Source organism: Archocentrus centrarchus, chromosome 7, assembly GCF_007364275.1.
Source record: "Archocentrus centrarchus isolate MPI-CPG fArcCen1 chromosome 7, fArcCen1, whole genome shotgun sequence".
Lineage (NCBI taxonomy): Eukaryota > Metazoa > Chordata > Actinopteri > Cichliformes > Cichlidae > Archocentrus > Archocentrus centrarchus.
In genome coordinates this window covers 21,170,852-21,197,315 of record NC_044352.1, presented here as the reverse complement: position 1 = coordinate 21,197,315, position 26,464 = coordinate 21,170,852, and the positions used below count along the sequence as shown (strand labels likewise).

General features: G+C 40.8%; 1 protein-coding gene across 1 annotated transcript in view; it reads right to left on the bottom strand.

Annotated features, from left to right (window-relative positions):
* Nucleotides 1-26,464, bottom strand: part of cpne5a (copine Va) — an 82,392-nt gene that overhangs the window by 39,019 nt on the left and 16,909 nt on the right. Inside the window, exons 4-8 of the mRNA XM_030733419.1 lie at nt 24,423-24,526; nt 23,210-23,249; nt 22,238-22,252; nt 22,001-22,077; nt 3,813-3,876 (exon numbers count right to left, since the gene is read on the bottom strand). Coding sequence (XP_030589279.1) covers nt 3,813-3,876; nt 22,001-22,077; nt 22,238-22,252; nt 23,210-23,249; nt 24,423-24,526 — 300 coding nt within the window. The remainder of the gene's footprint in view (nt 1-3,812; nt 3,877-22,000; nt 22,078-22,237; nt 22,253-23,209; nt 23,250-24,422; nt 24,527-26,464) is intronic.

Here is a 26,464-nt window from a genome sequence, read left to right as displayed (position 1 = left end):
TCACTATATTGTACAATAATGAAGCTGCATAATGGGCACACTGGACAGGTAAATGTCCACATCAGAAGAAACTCTGCAAAGTGTTCTCCATCAGCATCATCTTCACCTCAATGATGTTCGAGCCTTTTTAACAGCTTTATAACCCCTAAACTTACCACATGTGCAATCAGGGGTCTAATTATCATATCTTAGAGTCTGTGAAAGTTTTATACCAGAAGACATTGAAGCTTTCAAGGAGCAAAAAGAAGAGCTGTCTTTAGCCAACTGGTCTTCAGGGCTTTTGGGTTTGAAGTCCTGCTATTAGATCTGAACCAGCATGGTGCAGGACAGGGCCTCTATTGATTGCTTTGACCCACATCAGTCGAGCATGGTCTGCCACTGACCTGCCTCTCAATCCCCAACAGCACCACTTTATGCCTTGAACACAGACCTAGCACAGAGCTGCCACTATTTCTGAGAACTGCTGAGAGAAACATGGACACTACTACATAATGCAAAGTGCAATAATGCTTGGAGGATTCTCCTTAATGGTGGTGTGTGTGTGTGTGTGGGGGGGGGGGGGGGGGGGGGGGGGGGGGGCGGCAGTAAAAGAAGATGGTATAAAAGAAGAGCATAAAATGAGGGTGTAGCTACCATGACGTCATGCATCAAATGAGCATTTCTGCTGTCGTACTCTTGACTGCATATACCAAATACTTCTATAGGTCTGGACGCCTTTTTGCAACCAGACCTATTGCCATCTGCAGGTCTTCAGATGGAATAAAGGTATAAAAAACTTCACTGGCTTCATTTTTCTGACCCAGAAGCAGCTTGTTTTAGTTTCTTTCCCTTTTAGTGGATGAACTGAGAATATGTGGATCCAACATGAGATAAACAACAATTATTTTGAACTATTTTGAAATCATACAAAGTTATTCCTGTGAAGTCCAAAAATAAAATTAAAATAAGCATCTATAAAGAATGAGCTAATTTGATTACAGCAATTCTCTCCGACCGCAGTTTGAATCCATCCAACATAGTGGAAATGCTGAAGCAGGTGAAGAGTAAAGCTATGATTAAAACAGTCAGTGCTGGCAGCTAAATGTGCTGCTATATATCCATTTTCATTTCCTCCTGTCATTTTCAGTTATTATCTGTGTTTCTATCCAGTCTGCAATATCTTTGCATTTTCTACCTGCAGTGCGTCAAGCTCTCCCTCTGTGGCTTTTCACAAGAACATTTAATTTTCCAAGGTCCCTTTTGGTGGATTAAAACTAACACATCACATTGTAAGAGTTTGCTTAGGCCAGCCCTTAAAAATAGACCCACAGTATAACTGTCCTGCTTAACCCTGACACAGCTTCTACAATTACACTATCATGGCAGCACAGTGCCCTAAGCCTTCATTAGGCATAGATAACACATACCCACATTGGAGCCTAGCAGTGTTCTCTCATTAAGTGAGGAAAAGGCAGAACATTCATTTCAGCCACTGAGGTTTAGGAGCAGCAGGGGAATACTGAGTTCAGTCTACATCCTCCTACCCATTTCTCTGCTCTACCAAGATATCGCTGCATGGGGTAAGTGGCAGAGCAATGCACACTGGCACTTACAGAGAGTGGGGCTGGTCTTTTCAAAGAAATACAAAGCAATGCAGACAGTGCTTGAATTCATGTTACATAAGCTTATGCCATCCTCGGGATCGCAGACTGTAGTGAATCACAAAATGAATCATAAGCCTGTGGATTATATGAACCAGAAATTAAGACAACTGCTTTGTATGCTTCACGCATCACTCCATTCATCCGAACATTTTTCTATTATGACTGTAAGCCTCAGGTGAAGGATTTGTGTCAGCGTAAGGACGGGTATTATGTAAGCACAAAAAAGAACATGGTATTTTATGACTACAGTGATAAACTGAAGAATATTTGCTTGAGGAAGATAGATCGAAAATGTCAGTGTAAGCAGGGCTTGCTGTTAGTAAATAGTGAGCTAGTAGATAATCACTAAGAGCATTTGTGTTGTTTGAATTTATTTAATTTGCTTGATTAGTTCTTCCATATTGAAAGGATGTAAGGATGCTCTGTGCAGACTAAAAAGCCTCTTTGTAGGAAACTTGTGATTTCAAGCTTTATAAATAAAATGGCCTTCATTTAACCACATGGTGAACGACAGCTGTTTTGCATATTGATGAGCAGGACCGAGGTTTACGGCTATGTTAAATGTGTGGTTTACTTTTATTTAAATCAGACAGAGCTGCAGCTGGACTGTGTGGAAGATGTGAAGTGAGCCAGTCACTGCTTAGCACCCCTATGTGCCAGAGGCAACGACAGCCAAGAGGAAGCCTTTGATCCATGCGAAGGGTGTTGCTCTGTCTAATGATACCTGGCAAATCCACCACGAAGGTGAGAGCCAACCCAGTTCTCGATTCACAGTCCCTGTAGAACTTGCCCAGTCGATTCCCCCTCTGCTGGTCTCAGTTTCCCCAAACAAAAGTTGCAGTGTTTACCTCAGGCGATGCAGCAACTCAGCTACCTCCATTTATTGGTCACAGGTGGATTATAGAATAAACAACATCCAGATGGATGGTGGCAATCCAAACTGTTAGAATTCACAGGTGTAGTGTTGTGCTGACAGCGCCGTCTTCAGAGTCATGCTTTTAGTCTGTCGTTTCTTTCATTTCGCTCCTCTTTTCTCAAACCAGAGATATTCCCACTCAGGGTTAAATTCTGTGTAAACAGGGCAGGTCTGGAGGGGCATGTCAAGTCTGTGTCTCTCTAATGGAGTCTGGGAGAAAGGAAATTATCATTTGTACCAGTAACGATCATTTGCATTTATATTACTGAATCACTTCTTGAAGTGGTGCTTTGCAGCGATGATGCTAACTCCTATCATTCTCATTCGCAGATCCGATGCACCTGATGACTCACAGCAGCTCTTCAATGACTGTGAGCACTGACACTTCAATCCAGCAGGGCAGAATCAGTAATGGTTATCATGGCGGTTTCATTATCAGCATGGCTTATCTGTCTCATTCTAACAGGCGGCTCTTTATTTGTCAGAGAATAAACACACACAAAAAAAATAGTCAGGTACAACCATTGTTAAACAAGGCAGTTTTTTTTTACTAAACAAGTATGTCAGGAAGTTAGAAACCATTGAATCATTCCTTACATGTATTAGTGAACCATAAAACATTTATAGAGAAGCTCAAGGGCTTTTTGTTCAGCCTCTGAGGGAGGCCAGTTGTTCCAGCCAATAAGTCCTGCTCCACTGGCAGCAGTATAATGTGATTATTTACTATCTTCATTTAGCAGTGTGGAGAGAAAGTCAATGGGCATTAGTGGACACAGGTTATTAACGCAGACTCATGGATTAACACACACCACATAGGAGCAAGTGTCTGTTTTAGTGATTGGAATGAAGGCAGTCTCATTAAATAGCTATTCAAACTCATAGCATATTCACTATGTACACAGTTTTCAAATGACAAACGCAATTGCAAAGTAACGCGGCATATCCTGCTCGTTTAATGGGGACAGTTATGGCACGATATATCTTACTGAAGTAAAGGATATTGAATATCCCACTTCGCCTCAGCAGACTTGTGAACATTGCTCTACATGTATTATGGAGCAATTCCATGCAACGCAGGCAATTTCACAGTGATGTGCCACAATTCAACAATTCGCTCATTTAAAGTCAGATGTGATGATGTTAAAGGGCCAAGTTCACATGAGATAACTGAAGAGTGCAAAGCATTTACTCTGTCACTAACAGTGTAAACAGTTACTAAAAAAAGTATAATGGTTAAAACTTTTTGGACTTACTCTGCAGTTTCCCAGCTCCTCAGCAGACAAGATAATGGTTCCACACTTCTTCCCGGGTATACCTCTGTAAAAAAAAACAAGCAGATATATTTCAGTCATCCAAGAAAAACTTTCACAGTGATCCATTCTGACCATTTTAGATGTTAGTAGGTTAACACTTAGAGGAATTGTGTTGCATTTTGCAGTACCAATCCATGATGCCAGTAAACGGCACGCTCCTAGGATCAAGATTTGTCAGTAGTCAATCCTTTTGAGCATCCTCTTCTGCAAATGCCAGTGAGTTCAGTTATCTTTGGAAAGGGGGCTGAAGTATCGAACTACAGCTGAAAAGCTGCCTTTTGCCTTTTTATTCTATAAGTTTGATTTCACACCTTCTGAGCAATAGAAGAAGACCACAGATAAGACTCGTGGATGTAGTGTAGGAAGACATGCAGAGGACTGGTGCAACAGTAGAGGGTAGTAGAGACAGGATGAGATGGAGGCAGATGATGTGCTGTGGTGACGCCTAAAGGGAACAGCCAAAAGAAGAAGTATTTATATACCACTCTGCATTTAATGATTAGTTATTAATGTCTGGCTCTCTTCCACAGCATGTTTTTTATCCTGTCTCCTTCCTCTCATCTCCAGCCGGCCACGACAGATGGCTGCCCCTCCCTGAGCCTGGTTCTGCCCGAGGTTTCTTCCTGTTTAAAGGGAGGTTTTCCTTCCCACTGTCACCAAGTGCTTATTCACAGGGGGTCATTTTGATTGTTGAGTTTTCTATATAATTATTGTATGGTCTTCACATTACAGTGTTTACTATGTAAATTGAATTGAATTGAATTGAATTGAATTGAATTGAATTGAATTGAATTGAATTGAAAGCTTCATTTCTGGCTGATAAAATAAGTGTATTTTTACAAGAAATTTAAATCCAGTAAGGCCATACAGAACGGCAGTATAGGATGGTAGCAGTATGAAGGGCTCTTATGAGCACATTACTTCTTTTTTTCACCTCCTTAACTGAATAAAAAAACAAGTTATAAATACAGACTCCCAAGTTTTCAGAACGGTGTGAAATCAAACTGCTGAGAAGCAAAGCTCTTCTGATTCCCATTTGTGAGCGCCACATTGAGACTTTAAAACTGCGGTTGTTTATCGCTGATTCATGCTCCAGCAGATGATCAAGACATATCGCAGCCCAAAAGGTGCTCCCTGCATGTCTGTGTTTCCATACATCACCTCTTCAGTAAGCTGCCAATCCAATGGCTTGCTCTAACAAAAATAGAGACAGCACTGCTCCACAGTTTGTCCTAAATGTTATTTGGCTGTATTTTTTGAAGCAGAACATATATATATATATATATATATATATATATATATATATATATAATCTCACCAACTCTCAGCATCCACTGAAGCTGTAAGAAGAATGCAGAACCCATTCCACCCAACACAGAGCAATACACCATATCTGTTTTCCAATCATACAACAGCATTCCAACTGCTACGACTCCTGTCATCTTTCTGGATAAAAAAAGGAAATTACATGAGAGTCCTGCTGAGACCGTAGTTGGAGACCAGTCATTAGAAGGTCAGACTTGCTGTGACAGACTTGTTCACTGAACTGTGACAGCTGATCTGAATATCAGTACTACTGGATACATACTGCTAAGTGAGAGGCAGGCTTTGACTATAACAGCAAAAGTTGCTTTATTTATAAGGTCAATCTCAAGCACAAACTTGTATAAACTTTCAGAAGTGGATTATGCCAGGGGACCTATTGAGAAATAGATTCTTGGTTCCTCTCTTACCTACCTGCATAGGAGGTTTTTGTGATGTTTTTAGGACATATGTGTTTCCTTTCATCTTGATCAAATTTGCCAGGACTGTAACACCTCAAGTAAAAAGCTCTAAAAAAGCAACTGCAGCCCTGTATATATCAATGTTGACATATGCAGCACTGTGCAAAAGTCTTACGCCACCCATCGTCACCTCCACCAAGAAGCTTTTGTTTTGGGTAGTGCTTGCATGTGTGTCATTCTATGTGTAAGCATGATAGCTCAGCAAGTTTTGAATGAATTTTGATAGAACTTTGTGCTCTCAGGCAGCTTTCTTCTAATTCCTTTAAGTAGTCTTCATGAATAATTCTCCAGGCTTCTTGAAGGACATTCAAAGTTATTCTTTGGATGTTTGTTGCCTTTAGATAATCCCACACTGCTTCAGTAATGTTGAGATCCAGGCTTTGGGGAGGACAATCCATGATTAATAGTGTTCCAGTGTGTGTTTTCCTATACAGGTATGCTTTTTCTGCATTGGCAGTGTGTTTGTGACCACTGTCATGCTGGAAAATGAAGCTGCTGCAAATCAGACTCTTTCCAGATGGTTTTCAGATGGCGAATCAAAATCTGACCGCACATTTCTGTGTTCAAAATTCAATCAATTTTGACAAGATCTCCAACGCTGAAATGCAGCCTCCACCGTGTTTGACAGATGGCTGTAGACACTCAATGTTGTACCTCTCTTCTCACCTTCTCTGTACATACTGACAACTATTTGAACCAAAACTTTCGAATTTGGATTCATCACTCCATAAGACCTGATGCCACTGATTTTCAGTCCAGTTCTTGTCTAATTTGGCATACCTCAGCCTTTTCTCCTTGTTTCCCTTCCCTTAAAATGGCTTCTTGACAGCCACCCTTCCACTGAGACCATTTCTGGTGAGCCTGTGGTGAACAGTAGATGGATCAACTGAAGGACCAGATGCATCTCTCAGGTCCTGTGTCAGGTCTTTGCTGGATTTTTTTCCCATGACTTTCAGATTCTTTTCATCTGCTGTAGATTATTTGGGACCTGTCACTTCTTTCTTTCTAGTTTCCTCATCTTTTTAAGGACACATTGCACACCATGCTGAGATGACGTTTTTGGCTAATAGCTCTTTGCAAATCATCGTGTTTGTGCAAAAAATATTATTATATTCCTGGGAAACGCTTATCTTTTGCATTTTTTGTAGATTCAAAAACAGAAATGGCGAATGTGGTTTTGTGACATGCTGGCAGTGCCTAAAGATACAATTTAAAATGAGTTCTTTGCTAAGTTGTCTGTTACATATAGGCACAACACTGGTTCGTCCCTTGAGTTAGGCACCTTCATAGGTCAGTGTTAAGTGGCTTACAAAACAAAAACCTTCCTTCCTCTTCCTCTGAAAATGTTCAGGTACAAGCAATGGTTAAAAATTGAGTTTAAAAGCAGCCAATGAGTCCTTGGAAGCAAAACATAAAGAAATGACTTTTGCACAGTACTGTACTTCTATACAAATCAACTGACCAAAGCACTGAATTGTCACTGCTACATCTGCTTTAATGAGGCAAAAGATAAAACTGAACTCTCACACAGCAGGTCCATTTAGTTCTCAGGCTTTATCTTGAAGGTCCACGGAGCCCAGTCTCAGGGTGAATTAACGGTCCTTGAATTATTGATGCTTTACTCCAAGTCACCACTGTGCAGTTTGATGGTGCCTTAAAAAGCCAGTAAAGCTCTCACCAATGACGCCAGTAAACCCTGCGTACTCCACAGGTCAAATTAGCTCCCTGAGGTCACAATAATGTCGGAATCTCCCATTAAACCAGGAAATGAGATCGAGCGATTGGTAAAATATCAGCTCCAGGCACGTTAAGATGCACCACCCTGCTCTAATATCTGCTGCAGAGAAGAGCAAAGGTACCAAAAGTGCAACGGTCTTTTAAATCAGGTATGCATTATTGAGTGTACAATTTCCCTGACAGTGACTAGTTAACGTGAAGAGCGAGCAAGCAAGCACTGAATGGATAAATACAGTTCCTACCAATTATATGTGGAACATGACTTTCTTTTTATTCCTCTAAATTTTTCTGTTCTGTACTGCGGTGTGACTGCAGGTGATACGAAGTGCCCAGCATCAAGATGCTTCATTCTCTCAGCACTCATTCACTGATGGTTTCTCAGTGGGAAGTTGCTTTGATGATGAAATTATGTGAAATGTTTGGCTGTGGTCCTGATTTCTGTAATATCTGCAGTGAACACAGTCAACAATCTGTCAGCTGTGGGGAACCAACAGGCTTTAATCAAGGTGGTCGCATAAGCGCAGGTTACATTTGTAACATCTGAATTTTTAAACAAGTCCAGTAAAACATAATGAAGGTATTGTGTGATGTTTCACAGCCTGGCAATCCCCAGCTTAGCACAGCAGCAATTTGAGACCTTCACTGTTTCAAGTCACACCATCATGAATATGCACATCAATGCACAATATAACGCTGAATATGTTTTCCAGCACATGCAGGGCTGTGTTTTACAGTAATTCCTGGAAGTGAGGTGCGCCAAGATACACCGTCACAACTGGAAATGTCAAACAGCTAAATCATGCGTGGCTACATAACCAGATTCGTTTTCATATTTCTAACAAACAAACTGACAATCAGGGCATTATAAGCTGACTGGGTTTCATTATACATTTAAGAGGAACAATGCTGAGAGAGAATGCTTTTAGCAAAGAAGTAATGGTATTTAAATGCTGAGTTAAATAAAGTTTTGATGTGGAGAACTTGTTCAGAGAAGGCTGACTGCCTTAATATAAAAAGGCTGATAAACAAAGTATGATTAAGTCTTCCTGCATTATAGCAATACAGGTGAGTAGCAACTGCACTAACTGCATGCTAAGCATCTATGATGATCCTTTATACCATTCATAGTACTGTATAATTCTTCCAGTCACTTACAGGCTTCCCTTGGCACTCAGCAGACACAGTGCCATAAGGGCCTGACCAACCCAATTCTAGTCCATGATGTGCACTGATGTTGCCTGGAAACCTCAGCAGGACTAATTTTTAAAGTCAGATTAGCATCATGTCTGCTGTTCCTCCTTTTCAACAGAATCCCCCAGGATCAAACAAAACTTCATAAGGAAAACAAACAAATAGAGACAGAACTGAAACGGGGCCTTGTACCACAGCAGCTATCTTTACCCAGAAAGAAGTGGAGGGAAGAAGTGCTGTCATGCTCTTAGCTCTGAAACGGAGGGTTAGCTACAGCTGCCTTGACAGATCCTCTGTTTGATCAACTGAATGGAAAGAGATCAAGCAGCATATTTCAGCATCACTACAATTACTTGGCCACAGTTTTTGATATCGCTGTTCTGCAGAATACCGATGAGAGTACTGGGTGTCTCTATTTGCCAGGGGAGAATGCATTTGAACCATTTATTCCCCAAAATGCAAGCATCAAAGATTATTGGGCATGACATATTATAATATGGATATTCAGGCTCAATGTATGGCCTCTATAATTTCCCATCTAGAGGCAGTTGCTGTCATGAAATTGTGATTCACAATCCATGTATTCTCCATTACCTATCAGTGCGGAGGTCGGGTGGATGGAGGTTGGTGAGATTAAAGTCCGAAGAGGGAGAAGGAAGCAATTGTTGATGCCGTTCACATTAGGTCATTAGGATGAGGGATGGTCTTGATATTTAACGACAGTGCAACGTGTCACGCATACAAGAGTGGGAGAGGGTTATCTGCTCAACAGCATGAGTGAGAGTCCAAGAAGAAGAAGGTGATTTTTTTTTTCCCCACACTGCAGTTGTTGCAGGGTGGGTCTACATTTTTTTTCCTATGACGCATAATGGCTGCACTGTTATTATGCAAAGAAGTGTTATTTTGCAATTTCACACCTAAGTGGAAATTAATCATTTAAAACATATTATTTAGCAAGGTGGAGTGCAAGCACAGCCAGATGAGAAAAAGGATCAGGTTAACTATATTTCACTGCGACTGTCCAGGTCAGTGAATTTAGTAAATCTGTCTGGATGACAAGGGGATCGAGATAAATTAACAAATCTAACAAGTTTGAGTTGAGTCAAAGGCCAGCAGAGATGGATGGAAGCCACGTAATCTGGCTTTGTGCCACTGTAACCGTGGGGCAGTGGGCATATCATGGTTGAACAGAATTAGACAAGGTTGCCAAATCTCTTTGTGGGTATAAATTGGATTATACCACTAATCCCTCTGATCTTCATATACTGATAAGAACCCATAATCCTTCACCTCACCAAGATTTTTTATTTTTTTAAAAGAGGATGAAAAGTGCAACAGCTAATTCAAAAGGACACCAGAATACCTGCTGTATTTCTCAGAAAGAGCTGCATCCTACAGGTACTGCAGGAGGAGAAGCTGTTTGTGTTTGAGGCAGGTAGCCACAGGCAACCTGTGCCAAGCTCTTTGAAGCTCTGTTAGAATGAGCACAAAGCAAGTAAACAGGGCAAAAACTGTGGCACAGAAAAATGTCTAATAGTTATTATTAAACCATTACAAGGAAAGAATGTTTTCTCTTTTTTACCTGAAGAAACAAGGTGCATGGTGTAAGACAACATTATCGCAAACATGTCATCCTTCCTTCTGTCGCTACTGCAGTCACACTGGGTACCACTGATGGGTAAAGACTACCAGCACAGCCTCCCTTAATGAAACTAATCCCGTTATTTGTATACTCTCTAATCAAAAACATTAAACAATAAATTTGATCAAATTATGACTGGATTCTATTTTACGAGTGTAGTGATGTAATGAGATTGGTGTTGAAGTTTTGATTGCATAAATAAGAGCGCAGGCTTTAATTACTGTAACAATCTTTGTTTTATTGAGATTCAGAATAAATGAGGCACTCATCAACCACCTGCAAGCTAAAAAAAAAAAAAAAAAACACTTGTTTTGACAGCAAAAGAGAAGCAGAAGCTGTCACTCAGAAGGAAACTTTCCAGCTCGGTATAAAGGCAAAACCTGCACATGACAGCGAGCTCACTCTAATCCTTTTCTGCCAGTAACAGAAACTCTTCAAGACAACATAGCAAACCAGTTTCAATCACCCCCACCCCCACCCCCGTCAAGCAAAGAACATCTCTATATGAAAACCAAAAAATATTATTTTTACACTTGTAATGTGCTTTATTGTACTTTTAAACTGCTGATTAATCATGCAAAAAAAAAGAAAGTACACCCTCTGTCAATTCAGATTTTTTACATATCAGGACATAATAAAAAATAACGTGGTCCTTACCAGGTCTCAAAATTAGATAAATGCAACCTGAGACAAACAACAACACATGACATTATTATATTTAATAATAATTAAGCCAAAATGCACAAGCAGTGTGTGAATAATAGCTTGTAGAACCACTTTTAGCAGAAATAATTTTAAGCAACTTAAAGTAATCATTTTCTGTTTGAGATTTGGCTCACTCTTCTTTACAACGTTGCTTGAGTTCATTGAGGTTTGTGGGCATTCATTTATGCACAGCTCTCTTGAGGTCCTGCAACAGAATTTCAATCAGGTTGAGGTCTGGACTATTACTAGGCTATTGCAACACCTTGACTCTTTTCTTTTTCAGCCATTCTGGTGTAGATTTGCTGCTATGCCTGGGAGTATTAACCTGTTGCATGACCCAATTTGGGCCAAGCTTTAGCTGTCAGACAGACGGCCTCACATTTGATTTTAGAATACTTTGGTATACAGAGAAGTTCATGGTCAACTCTGCAAGGTGCCCAGGTCCTGTAGTTGCAAAACAAGCCCAAATCATCACCCCTCCACCATTTTGCCGACAGTTGGTATGTGGTGTTTGTGCTGATATGCCATGTTTGGTTTTCATCAAACATGGCTCTCTGCATTATGGCCAGACATCTCCACAGCATGCCTTTGGTCTCATCTGTCCAAAGGACATTGTTTGAGAAGTCTTGGGGTTTGTTCAGATGCTGCTTTGTAAACCTAAGTATATGCTGTCATGTTCATTTTAGAGAGTTGAGGCTTTCTGCTGGCAACCCTTTCTAAACAAGCCATTTTTGTTCAGTCTTTTCCCAATTGTATGTCATGAACTTTACATTTAACATGCTAACTGAGGCCTGTAGAGTCTCAGATGTAGCTCTTGGGTTTTTTCCTATTTCTTTCAGCATTGTACGAACTGACCTTGGGGTGAATTTGCTGAGACGCCCACTCCTGGGAAGACTGGCAATTGACTTTGACTTGAATATTTTCCACTGGTGAATAATGTTTCTCACTGCAAAATGATGAACTTCAAATTGTTGGTAAATGGCCTTATAACCCTTCCAAGGCTGATGAACAGCAGCAGTTGCTTCTCTAATATATTTAATGATGTCTTTCCCAGTTGGCATTGTGTTAACACACACCTGAATGCTCCAAGCCACCAAAGAGCCAAAACCTCTGCTTTTATAGAGGTGCGCACACTTGCTGATGAGCTGTTGATCACAAGCATTTGATTAGTAGCAACTGCTTCTGTATTTTGGCTTAATTTTTGTTACATAAATAATGACACTGTATAGTATGCAGATTATTTTTTTTATGCCCTGATACATAAAACCTTAGAATTAAGGGCATACTTTCTATTTACCATGACTGTAGGTGATATCAACTCATAGTTCATTCTCCCCGCTGTTTTCCTGCAGTGTTACTGTTGGACCACCTTTCACCCCCTCACCTGGCACCGGGCACATGTAATGAAATTCATATCATGTTGCATTGAATTGCCCTGACCTCCTGTGATTGCAATCTGCGCACGGACAGATTGTTTTCAGCCTCTGAAAAGATAGATAAGCAACACAGAGTGCCTTTTGGTTTGTTCTCTCACCTTTCCAGCAGACACAGCTTGTGGTCATAACAGAAATTAACACTGTCTGCTCTGACTGCAAAACAAATCAGCTAAACTTGTCTGAAGAGTAAAAACCTCCACTGCCCTTGCCTGCTCTTGCACTTGAGGCCTCTATTAGTAGCGTTAAGACAAAAATCTATTGCCTTATTATCTACAGCGCTTTAAGAGACAGTACTTATAACAGCCAAAGTATATATATAAATGAACCATTTCTTTTCATGGAGGCATGAAGCAGAAATCTTACAAAGTCCTTGAAGAGTCATAAACAGAGCAATGTAGCTGACAATTTATCTGAATGAGTGGGAAGCCAAAGCAAACAAACTGTTTTTTGTAAGAGCTGCACTGCAGAGAGGGGAGGCTTTTTTGCTTCTTATGGAACCAAAATGGTACCTAATAAATCCGTGTTTCACTGGACAAAAAGGGTTCTTGTACACTCAGCACAGTTGGGGTTTTTATACATCTAAGCAGGAATACACATTATTAGAGAGGGACCCTTGTTAGTGCTCAGCCTTAGAGTCCAAATTGGCATTTAGCAAGGCAGCAGAATGGTCTAATTGTGTGCGATGTCCCGAGGCAAAGAATGCTGATTAGTATAAGCCGTCTAGAACAGTTCACCTCCCAATTAAGTAAAACAGACAAACATGGGAGCTAAAAGCTAAAGGAACATTGTACCTGCTTCCATCTACCATCTACAGTATCAAGAATAATTGGATTAGGGGTTTTCAGTTTCACTAACAAATGAACTTCTCTCACTCCCACTCATTATTTAAATCTGCAGTTTTATTTCATCTCAGAGGAAGCGCCGTGCCGTCAGCCATCTACATTAACCAACAACTATGAAAGAACTGTGAGTCTCTGAAGTCAAGATTAGACAAGTGATGCCCTTTGCTTCTTCAGTGCTCCCTGAGTAAATTTATGATAAGTTATAGCACTCTGCGAGTTTACACAGTAGTTTGAAATAATATTACAGGCATGAGATTATGTATTTGATCTTTAAGTATACATTTCAAATGTTAACTTTGAATACAATGTGATGTTGCATTACACAGTTAGCTTATGTAAAAAAGATCTCTCTCAGAAACTATCGCATCGATGGCTCTAACTGACACATCACCAAATCCATCCCTTGAGCAAAGATTGTACTGTCATAATGAAACTTAGGCCTAAGTTCAATAAAGAAGATCTGTATTCACTCCTCTGTCTGCTTTCCTGGGTATTTGGCTGCTAATGTATTCTTCACATCACTTCTGCTTTTCCATGCTGTCAAACTCAAAGCTGACATCATTGCTCTAGTCCAGTCGTCTTTCTGCCCGCGTACTTCAAGCCAATCAGTGTACACTTTGCATAATTTAAATCTCACTGCTTACCTGTAATTCTTCCTTGTGGACTCATTCGTGCAACCCAATTTGGGGGGTCCTGCCCTAATTCCTATAATTGCTGGGATTCCATTCTGCTTCAATGGGCTATCAGAGTCTAACCACCTAATAGATTATTGAATTCTATGTATCAATAAATAAGCACCTTTTCCTAATGATCTCTCATTATTGAAACGGCATTATGAGGCAGAGACAGCCTGAATAGAAAACTATAGATCAGAGTCTTCCACCAATCATCTGATCTAAAACAAATGAAACAAGCTGAGGTTCACAGACATATCTTCTGGCTATTGGCAGGGCTGGAGCCATTTCAACTGCTGCCATGAAAGTCACCTCATATTTTTTTTATTGGAAAGCAAATACACTACATGGACAAATGCACTGGGCCGCCTACGCATTGCACCTACAAGAGCTGCTCAGCCATGGAAACCATGCCATGAAGCTCCCAGCACACAGCTTGTGTGCTGATGTTCATGCCAGAGGAGATCTGGAACTCGGCAAGCACTGAAAAAGGAGATGATTGCAGACTTTCAGGCACTATGAGCCTCAGCACTCGGCGACCCGGCTCTGTAACTTTATGTGGTCAACCACTTCATGGCAGAGTTGCCGTGGTTCCTAAACGCTTCCACTTTGCAGTTGATTGAGGAATTTCTAGGAGAGAAGATATTTCATGAACTGAGTTGTTGCAACAGTGGCATCCTATTACAGTACCACACTTGATTTCAGTGAGCTCTTCAGAACAACACATGCAGATGTTTTTATTTTTGTTGATATATAATTAACTTATTTTCTAGTGTCCCCAGTCTTTACCAATTTATTGTCTGCTCCTGTTTTGTCTGTGTGTTTGACCGCTCATCTTCCCTGGTTCTGCTTCAAGTTTTATTTTAGTATCTACATTTCCTGGTGCATCATTTTGCCTTTGTCTTTTTGTTTTCCCTCTAATTCCCTGAGTGTTTATAACTGTCTTGTCTTCCCCTGAGTTTGTAACTGTCTTCCCCACATTAATTATCTTCACTTGTGCCTCAGTCTCTGTGTACACATAGTCTTGCCTCAGTCTGGAATCTCAGTGTATATATAGTCCTTTCTCTTTGTTCTTTGCCAGATTGCCTGTTTGCACTCCATTTGTTCTCCAAGTGTTTTGTGTACTTCTGTTTTATATTCCTGTTTTATTTCACCCTTTTAGATTTTTTTTTGATCAGCCAATAATGGCTTGTTTGATTAGCTTTGCCTGCCTCAGTGTTCTGCATTTTGGCCCTCTCTTCAGCATTATTACTGACAAGAGCAGCCCGTGGAGAGAGTGATGCAGCTTGTGGCTATCTCTGAATCAAGGACTCATTGTTTAGGAAATTACTATCAATTTCAGCACTCAGTTTCCCACTATTATAATTGTAAACTGCCTGTGTGCATGTAAGAATGGAAAGCATCTAAGAGAAAGCAACTGCTATGTACAAATATGTGTTTTAGTAAAATAATAATAATCAGCTACAACTTTCTGAAACTTCAAGATGACTCACTTCCACTCAAAGCTCAAACAGATTTTTTGCATAGTGAAATTACAGTGTGCAGTGGATTTTTTTCATCCACAGATACACTGTGACCAGAAGCATAGAACATATGTAAGTGGCATAAAAACCTTGGTTTTTAACATCTGGCAGGGATGAAAGTTAGCCTGTAGCTAATGCTGGTACATTAACAGTAATGTCTATTAATGTACATTGTCCCTGTTAAAAATAAACCAAAATAAAGAAATTGGACAACTGCAATATATGGATGCAACAGCTTACTATCACAGGCAACAATAATAAGCTGCAACATCAGAAATATAGGGTTAAAGAAAAAAACAGATTGGATCTCAACAGATACAAAAAGTTTGAAGTTTCAAAGATTTTATCTTACTGCTGTTGTGCTAGATTGCATCATAATGTATTGGTGTTGCTGTACTGAATACTCATTCAGTCTTAAACTCAATTAGAGAAAAAATGTCTGTTTTTTTTTTGTTTGTTTTTTTTAGATATGTTGAATTTTGACTTGTTTTGACACAGAGATGAATCAGTGAATTAAAGCATTGCTGATTTGATGAAAGCAGAACTAAGCTTAATTTTAAAAAACATAATCTCTGTTCACTGCTTATCTTTCAACATCTGCATTGCACTGATGTGAGCAGATATTAGTTAGCATGTGAACCAAATAAGTATAATTTTGAAAAGTCATTATTGATTAATGCCTCCCCTGTTTTGACAAATGGATTACCATTTGTGAGGGGTTTTTTTGCATTTGTAATAACGTAAGTTATTGAGCTGAAAATACATGCTAGGATATGCTGGGACACAGCTTCAGTGATGTGCCTGGGGCACCTTTCAACTCAGGTTGATCAGGCCCTGGCTTGTGTTTGAGCAGCAGTAGTCCATAGAAAATTACTCCTAATCCAAAGCCAACTGGAGGCCCTTTCTTCTACCTCCATGGTGGACTCAATTTTTTTCCTTTTTTTTCAGCCCACAGTGACCAACCTGCGCATCTTCTGCACCTCGCGTCTATGTCTTCCAGCCTCTCCTCCTGCAGAGCCCCCACCAGCTCCTGGTATTTGGATTGTGTTCATACATTTGCCTCTGCCATTTGGTTCTCCCAAGGAACTGTGAGCTCTAATAGAAGCACCTGCTTGGAGGAAACTGTCTGCCTCACTGAAGTTTTCATAACATGGTCCAGGAACTTGAGCTGCCTCTCTAGATAAAATCATAGTTCCCAAACTGATGCTAAGGCGAGCAGCCGCACTGCTGGTCTGGGCTGTGGTTTGGGAAGTTCCCCAGTCCTGATGAAGGCAATATAACTCTGATGGCAGACATGTTTGCTCTTGGTTATGGCCTTGGTAATGGCATCAGCAATGGGTCGTAGCACATGGTTGTGCTGCCAGGATTAGCAGGTTTCCCCCACAGCTGTTGGGCAGTAGCTTAGAATGTGCAGGAAGAAGCCTCTTCTAAAGCACACAGGGTATGCAGCTGAGTCACTCTTGCCCCAGATGCCCCAGATTTGCTGAGCCTGGCAGAACATGCAATGCACCCTCCCAACTTATCCATGGACCCTTCTTCCGCATGCCCACCATGCTCCTAGTCCTCTCCCCTTGGTGAAAGCCCACACCTCTCCAGGAGATGGCACATGGTCCTAGGGCCTTGTGATAGTGAGGTTGTTGAATGGCTCCCAGCCCTCCCTGACCAGATGTTCTGTGAATACCAAAGTCTTGTGTCTCAGCCGAGACTCTCCATTTCCAGCCTGTCTGTAGCACGATACCTGCTAATGCCACCCAGGTATCTTTGGAGTCCAGATATAGTAGTGCCTCTCTAATACGAGTAATCCTGAAATCCTCAAGGCTGCTGAGCAGGACCTGCATTTGCATTTTCTGTAAACATAAATCATTAAGACCACGGCAGCAGAAACACTGATCTTTCTTAGTTGAGATGCCATCCTGTTTGCAAAATCAGACCAACACATAGACACCTGCCAAAGTATACAAAACTGTCTTTTTGATATTTTCTGATAAACTGGGCATCTCCAACCGCCACACCATCATAATGACGTACACGCTCACAAGGGGAAAACAATAACAGCTTTGACGTCACACCTGCCACACAAGGAGGTGATTATTTAAAATAATTGTAATTCTTATCATCAGAAATCAGGTTACACATTAATGTGTTGTATGCCACTGCACTAATTAAGCAATATATTCTCACTCCAGAGAAAACAAATTAATTAACAGCTATGCTGAGATAAAAAAAAAAAAATCTAACTTTTGATCAAGTACTTTTTCTTTCTTTTATCAAATCATACTCCAAACAGATAATGTCTTCATCAAAACAAGTAAAGATTCAAGAGAACATTTATCAACATTTAACTACACTTTCATCTTTTCTGTTTTATTTATATATTTTTAGCTCTACCCACGGGCTCACTTAATGCAATTTCTGGCTGTCCTTTGACTTTTTTTTATGTTTTTTATGCAGACTCTGTTTAGCTAATATTAAAAAAAAAAAAAAAAAGAAAGAAAGAAAAAGTAATTAAAAGGTATGCAGCATAGTTATAAATACATTTATGAAAAGTCAAGAACTTGTGAGTGTGACAGTGATAACTGAACCAAAGGTGTAAAATCAATGTTATATTAACCTCTCGTGGCAACTACACGTAAAAGGTGAGTTACAGTATTGAATGGACTAAACTTAGCACCGCTGTCTTTACAGTGTTTTCATGAGTGGAGATCTTGTTTTTTTTTCTTTATAGCTGCAGCTAGAAAGAGTAGCCAACATAGAAGGGATTCACACATGGAATGATTGAGAAGTGCAGCTTACACTACCTATCAGCAGGTGTGAACATTTTTTTTAGTTTCCTTGTCAGTTATCACTCTGTATTCAGTGTTGGGGGAACATCATTATTCCTTTGAAGGCGTTTGTTTTCCATGGGAAAACAGGTCAGGAGAGAGTGCTCATGTTATTCAATTCAACATGCATGCATTTGATAAGTTGTTTTATATATTTCCAGCTTTCCTCTCTGTGTGGGTTGATCCGGCACACCCGCGGCAGTCATACTTTTCCTTATGGTTCATTTCCAGCTTTAAGCACGCAGCAGAAGGGCACAGTAAGGGTAGGCTAATGGGTTTAGCATGCTAATCTTGTACTGCATTCATATGCTCTAGTGTGTGGTATAATTCACCATACTGACAAGAAAGGTTACTGCCATTTTTCTTAAATGAACACTATTATTGTGTTACCTATACAACTATATTGTGATTCGTTCCTTCAGGCATTTAAAAAAAAAAAAAGAAAAAACACAATCAAAGAAAACTGCATCACAGCAAGCATGTTTTTCAGTAAAAGATGCCATTCACCTCCATCAATCACTCAGCCCGACATTTCCTTCTGCACCAATAATTTTGATACATGCTACTCATTAAAAACAGATTATAAATGGAAGTATTTGTATTACTGTGTCAGTTCAATGCTCACCTTCCTTCCACTTGCATACATTTCTACACCATTTGCATAACCATTCCTTAGTTATGGTGCTATAGGCCTAGGCTGCTGGGGGTTCCAGTGATGCACTGAGTATTTCTTTTCATTCACGTCTTGTTACTCTGTTTGTACACCACTCTACATTTAATCGTTAATGATTATTAATCTCTTCCACAGCATGTCTCTTGTCCTGTCTCTCTCCCCTCACCCCCAACTGGTCACAACAGATGACTGCCCCTCCCTGAGCCTGGTTCTGCCGTGAGGTTTCTTCCTGTTAAAAGGGAGTTTTTCCTTCCCACTGTCACCAAGTGCTTGCTCATAGGGGTCATTTTGACTGTTGGGTTTTCTCTGTAATTACTGTAAGGTTTCTACCTTACAATATAATGCGACTTGAGGTGACTGTTGCGATTTGGTGCTATTTATATATGAAATTGAATTGAACTGAATTTCTCTTTCAGTAATGTCACCTGGGAAAATACATCATTTGAGCTTGTGGATTATTGCTCTGAAGAAAATGCCACAACATTACAATTGTCCTCAATTGCTAAACCACTGCCTCATTTTCTTCCACTTATCCAGTTCAGGGTCAGCCTATCCCAGCGGTCAGTGGGCAAAGGCACGGTGCACCCTGGACAGGTCGGCAGTCTACCGCACAGACCGACAGCCATTCATGCTCACATTTTCACCTATAGCCAATTTAGAAATGCCACTTGGTGCAGTAGTTAGTGCAGAGCTGTTCTCTCATAACAAGAACATCCTGGGTTTGAATCCAGCTAGGACACTTCTGTGTAGAGTATGCAAGTTTTCATGTGCCAGTGTGGGTTCATTCCAGGTAATCCAGCTTCCTCCCAAAGATTTTAATGTGAGGTTAGGAGAAACTGCTAAATCAAAAGAGTAAAATTATAATGTGGGTGAATGGTTGTCTGTCTCTCTGTGTTAGCCCTGCAACACACTGGCGACCTGTACAGTGTGTACACTGCTGCTCGTCCTATGACAGCTGGAATTAACTGGTTTTACATAATATGAGGGATGAGGAATGCTTAATTGAGGTTCATTTTGAGGTATTTTGTGAAATCTGTTTCGATCTACTTCATGGTTAATGATAATATCAGACAAAATCTTAAAGTCTTTAATCATCATTTTAAGGAGGTCATTCTGTATATTACCCTACCACCTTTATCAGAATACTAACCTATTTTTTTTAGCTACGTAAACACTTGCAAAGCTAGGCTAAATGTCAACAGCTGGTGAACCAGCTTTGCTCCTCATCTCCAGTGTCAATGTCCTCTCTCCAAATTTTCCATCTGTCTCTACTATCTGTCAGTATAGGTGAAAATGCCAATATAGCCTGCTGTATCCTCTTGCCACCCAGTAAATTACAACCAGCATACTGTGTAGCTGTACTGTGTAGAGGAAAGAGTTGAAGCCACATATCTTCCTTGTTGATTGCGCATGAATCTGTAAACACTGTTTGGTCCTAGATAAGTTAAAAAATATATTGGATTTGAGAGTTGGCTTTGAGTTTAAAGTAAAAATTATGATTGGACTAAGCTTTGGGTAAGGGTTAGAGAAGCCAGCAGCAGTTTGGCTTAGATAAGTGTTTGTGTTCTGGTTGGAGCATATGAAAGTCAAAAAGAGAAAGAGGGAGAGGTCTGGGGAACAAAAAGGACAGCAAACACAATGGAGAAAAAAGAGGGTCAAGCCAGGAGAAAAGAATCTGGTAGATGGAAGGAAGACAAATAAATGAAAGACAAAGTGTGGAAAACAGGAAAAGGGGGTGCTGATGTGCTTCTTAAGCAGGTCAGTGGATGCAGCATGCCTTGGGAGGGCTTGTTTAAGCATGACTAACAGATTTCCTCAGTCCTTGCAGGAGCCTTTCCTTAAAGCTACGGTCCAGAGAGACAGTGTCACATCAGGATGCATGACAAGGAAATGGAGCACAAAGCCATTAAACAACTTCTGGGATGTCATCTATCACAGGAGGGGAGAAAAACTCCATTACTCATGCACATTATTTTAACTATTCACATAAAAAAGAGAGCAGATGAAAACTGTTCACTCAACTGAGTGTCACCAAGAGGAGAAAATCAAACGAAATCTACACTTTTCTTGTGTTTCCTGAATTGCTACTTTCAAACTTAAAACAGTTAATAGCAAACCCAAGTGAAAGTATTTACAGGGGCTCATTTCTTCACTTTATAAATTGTGGACTGTAATATCAAACTTATGATCATCATCACCCTCTTAGTGATGATCAAGGTACTCTGCTGAGGTTGTGGAATCAATACTTTTCTCCATCATGTGTGCCTGGGGCTCCTGATCCTCCTGCCTGTCTCTGATGTGAGGTGTGAAGCCTAGTTTATAGCACACTGTCTCTTGATCCTGCTCATCCTCTTATTCAACACTGAAGGGCACCGAGCTCTGTAATCCACAGCCCCCGGTCCCTGGCTGAGTTCACGGTCGACACCAAAGCCCTGCTGTTCTCACAAACCCCCCACCGCCGGGGCCAGAACCGCCTCATACTTCACATAGAGGCATATATTCTGCACTGACAGTCTCACACACCAACACAAGCTTCACAGTGTGTCAAACCCTCCTTCGCGCTCTCAAAAAGACACATAACTCAAAGAGCTGCACACAGGTCTGTGGGTGACAAGTGCTTCAGGGTTTCTTATTTTCCAATTTACACTAAGGAGCTGATAGTGCCATGTGTCTCCTGCTGACTTCAATCCACTCTTAGTCCTAGATCACCTCCCTAATGACAGTAATTGTACTCTGGAAGCCCCTGGTCATGTTCAATTACCCATTCCCATCCAACCACATGGGTCTAATCTTGCACTGTAACATACAATTCAGATGGCTCTAGAAGGGAGACATAAGCTTTGCTGGTATGGGGGAAATCCAGCAGGAGAGCCATGATGGGATTGGATAGGCTGAGAGGTGGCACTGAGTTTTCATTATCTCATAATATCTGAAAATTTCCATCCATCCACCCATCCATGGATATCTGAAAACTTCTCTTTCCAAATTAAATTTGTTCTACGTGTCTGCTCAATAGAATGACTTCCATGAAAACCACTGAGAGCTTCCTATTCTTGTCACACAACTCTGCAAAATGAACGCAATAAAATCCACACTCACCCAAGCGGTTTCTCCAGGCGACTGGCAGGCGAGCCAACAATCTCTCCCAGTGTACAGAAGACTTGTCCCAGGAAGTCCTGCCATGGGGAGGAGGGCATAAAGTGGGATGGAGAGAGAGACGTAGGATGGGAACATTCAAGTGGATCACGGGGGGTAACAAGGACAGTCCATGAGGAATTAAGCATAATTATAAACATTGTACAGTTATTTATTAGGACGTCTGAGGCAGACACGTACGTTAAATTCGGTTGGCTTCCGGGGTGAAGAAGGAGGAGGAGGAAGAAGAGAGAGAGACCAGGCAGCAGCAGTGACACAACAGAGCATATCATGGAACAGAAGGCACACGACTCAAATACTCAAATCATCCACCAAGTGCAAGAAAGAAGAGCAAAACTGAAGATGTGAAAGAGAAGATAGGCAGAAGGAGAACAGCAGAGGGTAAAGAGTCATAGAGCCTCAGAGGAAGTAAATAGGAAAGCGAAAGAGCGCAAAAGAAGGAAAGCAACGGAGACAGATGGAGTTTCGCACATCAAACAGGTTGTTTACAGAGTATGGAGCACAATGCAAAAGCACAACAATCATGTGACACATTTGATGATGAACATTTTGGCAGTATGCAAACCAAGGGCTGCAAATATATTGTTTGGTGTCTGTATTGTATGAGTTTATTTATCAAAGCTTTCTGCATAAAAGATGACACTAACATACATTCACCTTAATGAGCTGTTCTCCTGAATGTATGGCATACAAGAAAGGACTTCACCTTTCAGACAGTCTTGCCATTTTAAAATAAATGGATACTGTTTGGAAAAATTGTCGGCTGTCTTAGAAATCACAATTTTCAGCTGCAAAGAACACTACAGAGCACACAGGGAAATGTGTTGAATAGCTTTGATAATGATGTGCAATGCCTCATTTCTCATTTTAAAAAAAAACAAAGTAATGAGGCTATGCAAATGAAAGTTTGATTATTATCCCTCCGGAGGAATAACATAGCTCATTTTAGCTGATGGAAAATAAAAAAAAAATAAACAACATTTTGGCAGATGAAGCACAATTCACTCATTATTTCAGAATATATTTGAGCATTTAGACGCTACAAAAACTTTGGTTTGCATAGAACCTAAATATCCCATGCACTGACAGCTGAAGGGTAGTATATGAAGTACAGCTGAGCTCCCGATCTACAGGAAAAAGTTTTTCACTTACATGCTTTGCCAGATCTGGACTTTTAGAATCAATATCATACCTGAAATCACAAAGAGACCACAAATCGCAGAGGTTAGTATGTGGGCAAGACAGCAGAAGATTTTTTTTTTTTAAATCCTACTGACTCTAATTAAAGGAAACTGCCTGCAGTGTGGACACTTTCTGCCTGTCAATCACACACCTGGGGAGAGCCGCCCAGCAAAAAAAAAAAAAAAAAGGAAAGGAAAGGAAAGGAAAGGAAAGGAAAGGAAAGGAAAGGAAAGAGGGAAAGAGGGAAAGAAACATGTAAGCAGTAATGTGACAGTTAATTAAGGAAGTCATTCTATAGTTTATTAATGTAATTTCCACACTCTGCCAGGGGAACATACTGAAACAATCCACTAAAGGAGAATAAGTTTGGAAGCATCTGCCAGTCAAACTTAATGTAAAAGTAATTAAACCTGAGCACGGCCTGGATCCCACCTCTGTGATAAAAGAGAGATGTAAATGAGTAACGCAAATTGTGAGGGAGTGCACTCCCTCCCTTCCTGTCCCAGTGTTGTATCTCAATAGCGCACCAAATGAATTCATTAAGTGTCTAACAATCCTCAGAGACCTTCAGCACAGTCCTGGATACATCCTAGAAGTCCACCAGGGAATTCATGCTTGGCAGATATGGATTTTTGTAAGCACATCTCCACTTCTGGGGGAAGGGGGGGGTGGGGTGGAGAAATGATCCTGACGCTGTTCTGGGAGGCCTCAAAATGAAGCTGCACCTTCCTGACCCTCTCACTAGTATGGCCTTTTCAAAAAGGGAAAGCCAGGACAGCGGTCTTTGTGAGTTTTATGGGACTTGGTTTCAGACATTTGCTTTGCTTAGAAGCAGGGAGATTAACGATAAAACTTTATATGAAATATTTATCACCTTATACCAATCTCCACTCAGCGAATGACTACTGAGACACTGCACCAATGAATAATTCCTTGGGAGAGAGTCAAGCTGATGGCGAGCAAGAGAAAAGAGAAAAAGAGTGACATTGAGAGAAAATGACAGACAAGAAAGGGGGAGAGGGGATGATGACATAGATGGAGGACAAGGAAACATGATAAGGAAGAGGATGGTAAGTTTGGGTTTAAAACAAATAAAGAACTGGAGAAGAGGGCGGCAAATCTAAAAAAAAAAAAAAACTTTGGTAGGTGTCCTCAGAGACGTGGATCAAACGGAATAACTCACACGTCAAAGCGCAGATTCTGCTTCTCCTCGAAGAAGTAGTCCAGGATGTACTTCCTGACAAAGTCTGGGTTTAGCGTGTTGTCTATCACCTCTGTTCTCCCAAACTGGAAAAAAAAGACAAGGAAGACATGAACACAAAGCTTTGAGAACCCGCATTTATTGCTCTGTTACCTCACACCATCCCATCTCTCATGCTACCAAACAGCCATCTGAATTTGTGACTTCGGTTGAGATCAGATTTGATTAACAGAAATTAGCAATCGCTAGGTGTCTAGCTCTAGCTCTCGCCTCCATCACTGTCTGAGCCACTTGAGAGGCAAGTGACTTTCACATGTACTTTTACAGAGGGGAGCTAATAACACTCTTGCAAAAAGAAGAGAAAGTAAAGCCACCATAACAGACACCAAAAACAATTTCGTGAGTGTTAGAGAGCAAAATTTTCTGACGAAGTGATGTGCTGACAAACAAATCAACAAAAAATGGAAAGAGCTGCGCCCTGTCCTCATAAGCACACACACATTAATTGTATCCAACATGAATAATTCAAAGTCAGAGAAGTTATGTTGAGCTGCATAAATAAAACATCCCCAGTAAAAAGAGTTGCCATAAACTGACACAGTGAATGAATAATAGCAGTGTTAGGGCTTAATAAGAAGATGAAACAGCAGGATTACAGGCTCACACTTTTATGATTACATCCAGTGGGGGTAAAACTCAAAGTCAGCCCTAACATGAAAGCAGACAAGCAATGCTACAGGAGCAGTATACCTTTAACGGATGGACGCCGATGCTAATGCAAAGACAGTCGGGGTGGATTGTGTGCAACATATGACAGTCTAAGAGTGTGGCTTTGCTGAAGTGTAGCCTCCCATCAGGTATAAAAGTGTGTCTAGGTCTATAAAAGTTTAAAACTGTGTGTCACTACCTCCTCTCCTACTTTTCCTGTCAAAAAAATGTGAGAGCTCTGCTCCAGCAGATGCAAAGGAGGTGAAATCTGTGCCGAGTGAACAGGAGCCTATTTTTAATGACAGAAGCTGTATGTGGCAGCAGGAGGGCTATAGCATATTCACTTTGGTGCCACGCCAAACATAACAAAGGAAGAAGAATCAGCACCAGAGCAGCAAAAAGCCACCCGAGGAAATAACAGATCTCCCACTCCACACATTATCTCTACCTTGGCAAGTACACGGCCAACATGTAAAGCCAAGCTTGCAAAGCACTACAATTAACTGTCAACCAAGAAGAAGAAAAAAAAAAAAGACCCTTCCTGCAGGGATATCAGGGTGTTGGCAGTGTGACTTCTTTCCCTTAGATAACTCTTACTAGAATAAATTGTGAGCCCTAACTTCAGAAAATTTATCTTGGTAAAAAGATTAGCATTGAGGTTTTTGAAAGAAATTTATGCAGGTTATACTGTGTCAGCTGCTCAGGTAAGTGAAAGTGTGAGACAAGGGAAAATCTGTCATGCACCAGGAGTAAAAAATGATGAGGGAGTTGAATATTAAGACTTCAAGTCATGCTGTAGGAGAATGATGTGTTGTCAGTTTCATATTCAGACCAAAAATTAGTTATGGGCAAACAGATTTCCTACTGGAAACAAAACACAATGCATATATAGCATCTGCTCTCATGTTCTTCTGTTGATGAGGAATGTGAATGACCAGCAGTTGATGAGGGAGCTTGTCCTGTAGAAGGGTAATTGGATTACAGCTGGTTGGTGGCACACTGGCTCCTACCAACCATGCTTACTCGCAGGAGAACAAAAACACATTACCTGACAGAGGGGCAAAAGAGACACTGCGCTTTATCAATTCTGCGCAGCTTGACTCTGCTGCTCGCAAAGCCAGCTGTCATCTGCAGCTGAAAACACAGGCCCATATCTTCTACAGGGAGAGGCATTCAGGCTGCACCCGCAGTTTATACGCTCGAGGTGGGGCACTGCAACCCGAGGTGACAACTGTAGGAGGCTTGGCACAAATGAACAACGCACTTGACACTCGTCTAAATTTGCATGATAAAAAGTAAAACTACTTTCTGGCTTA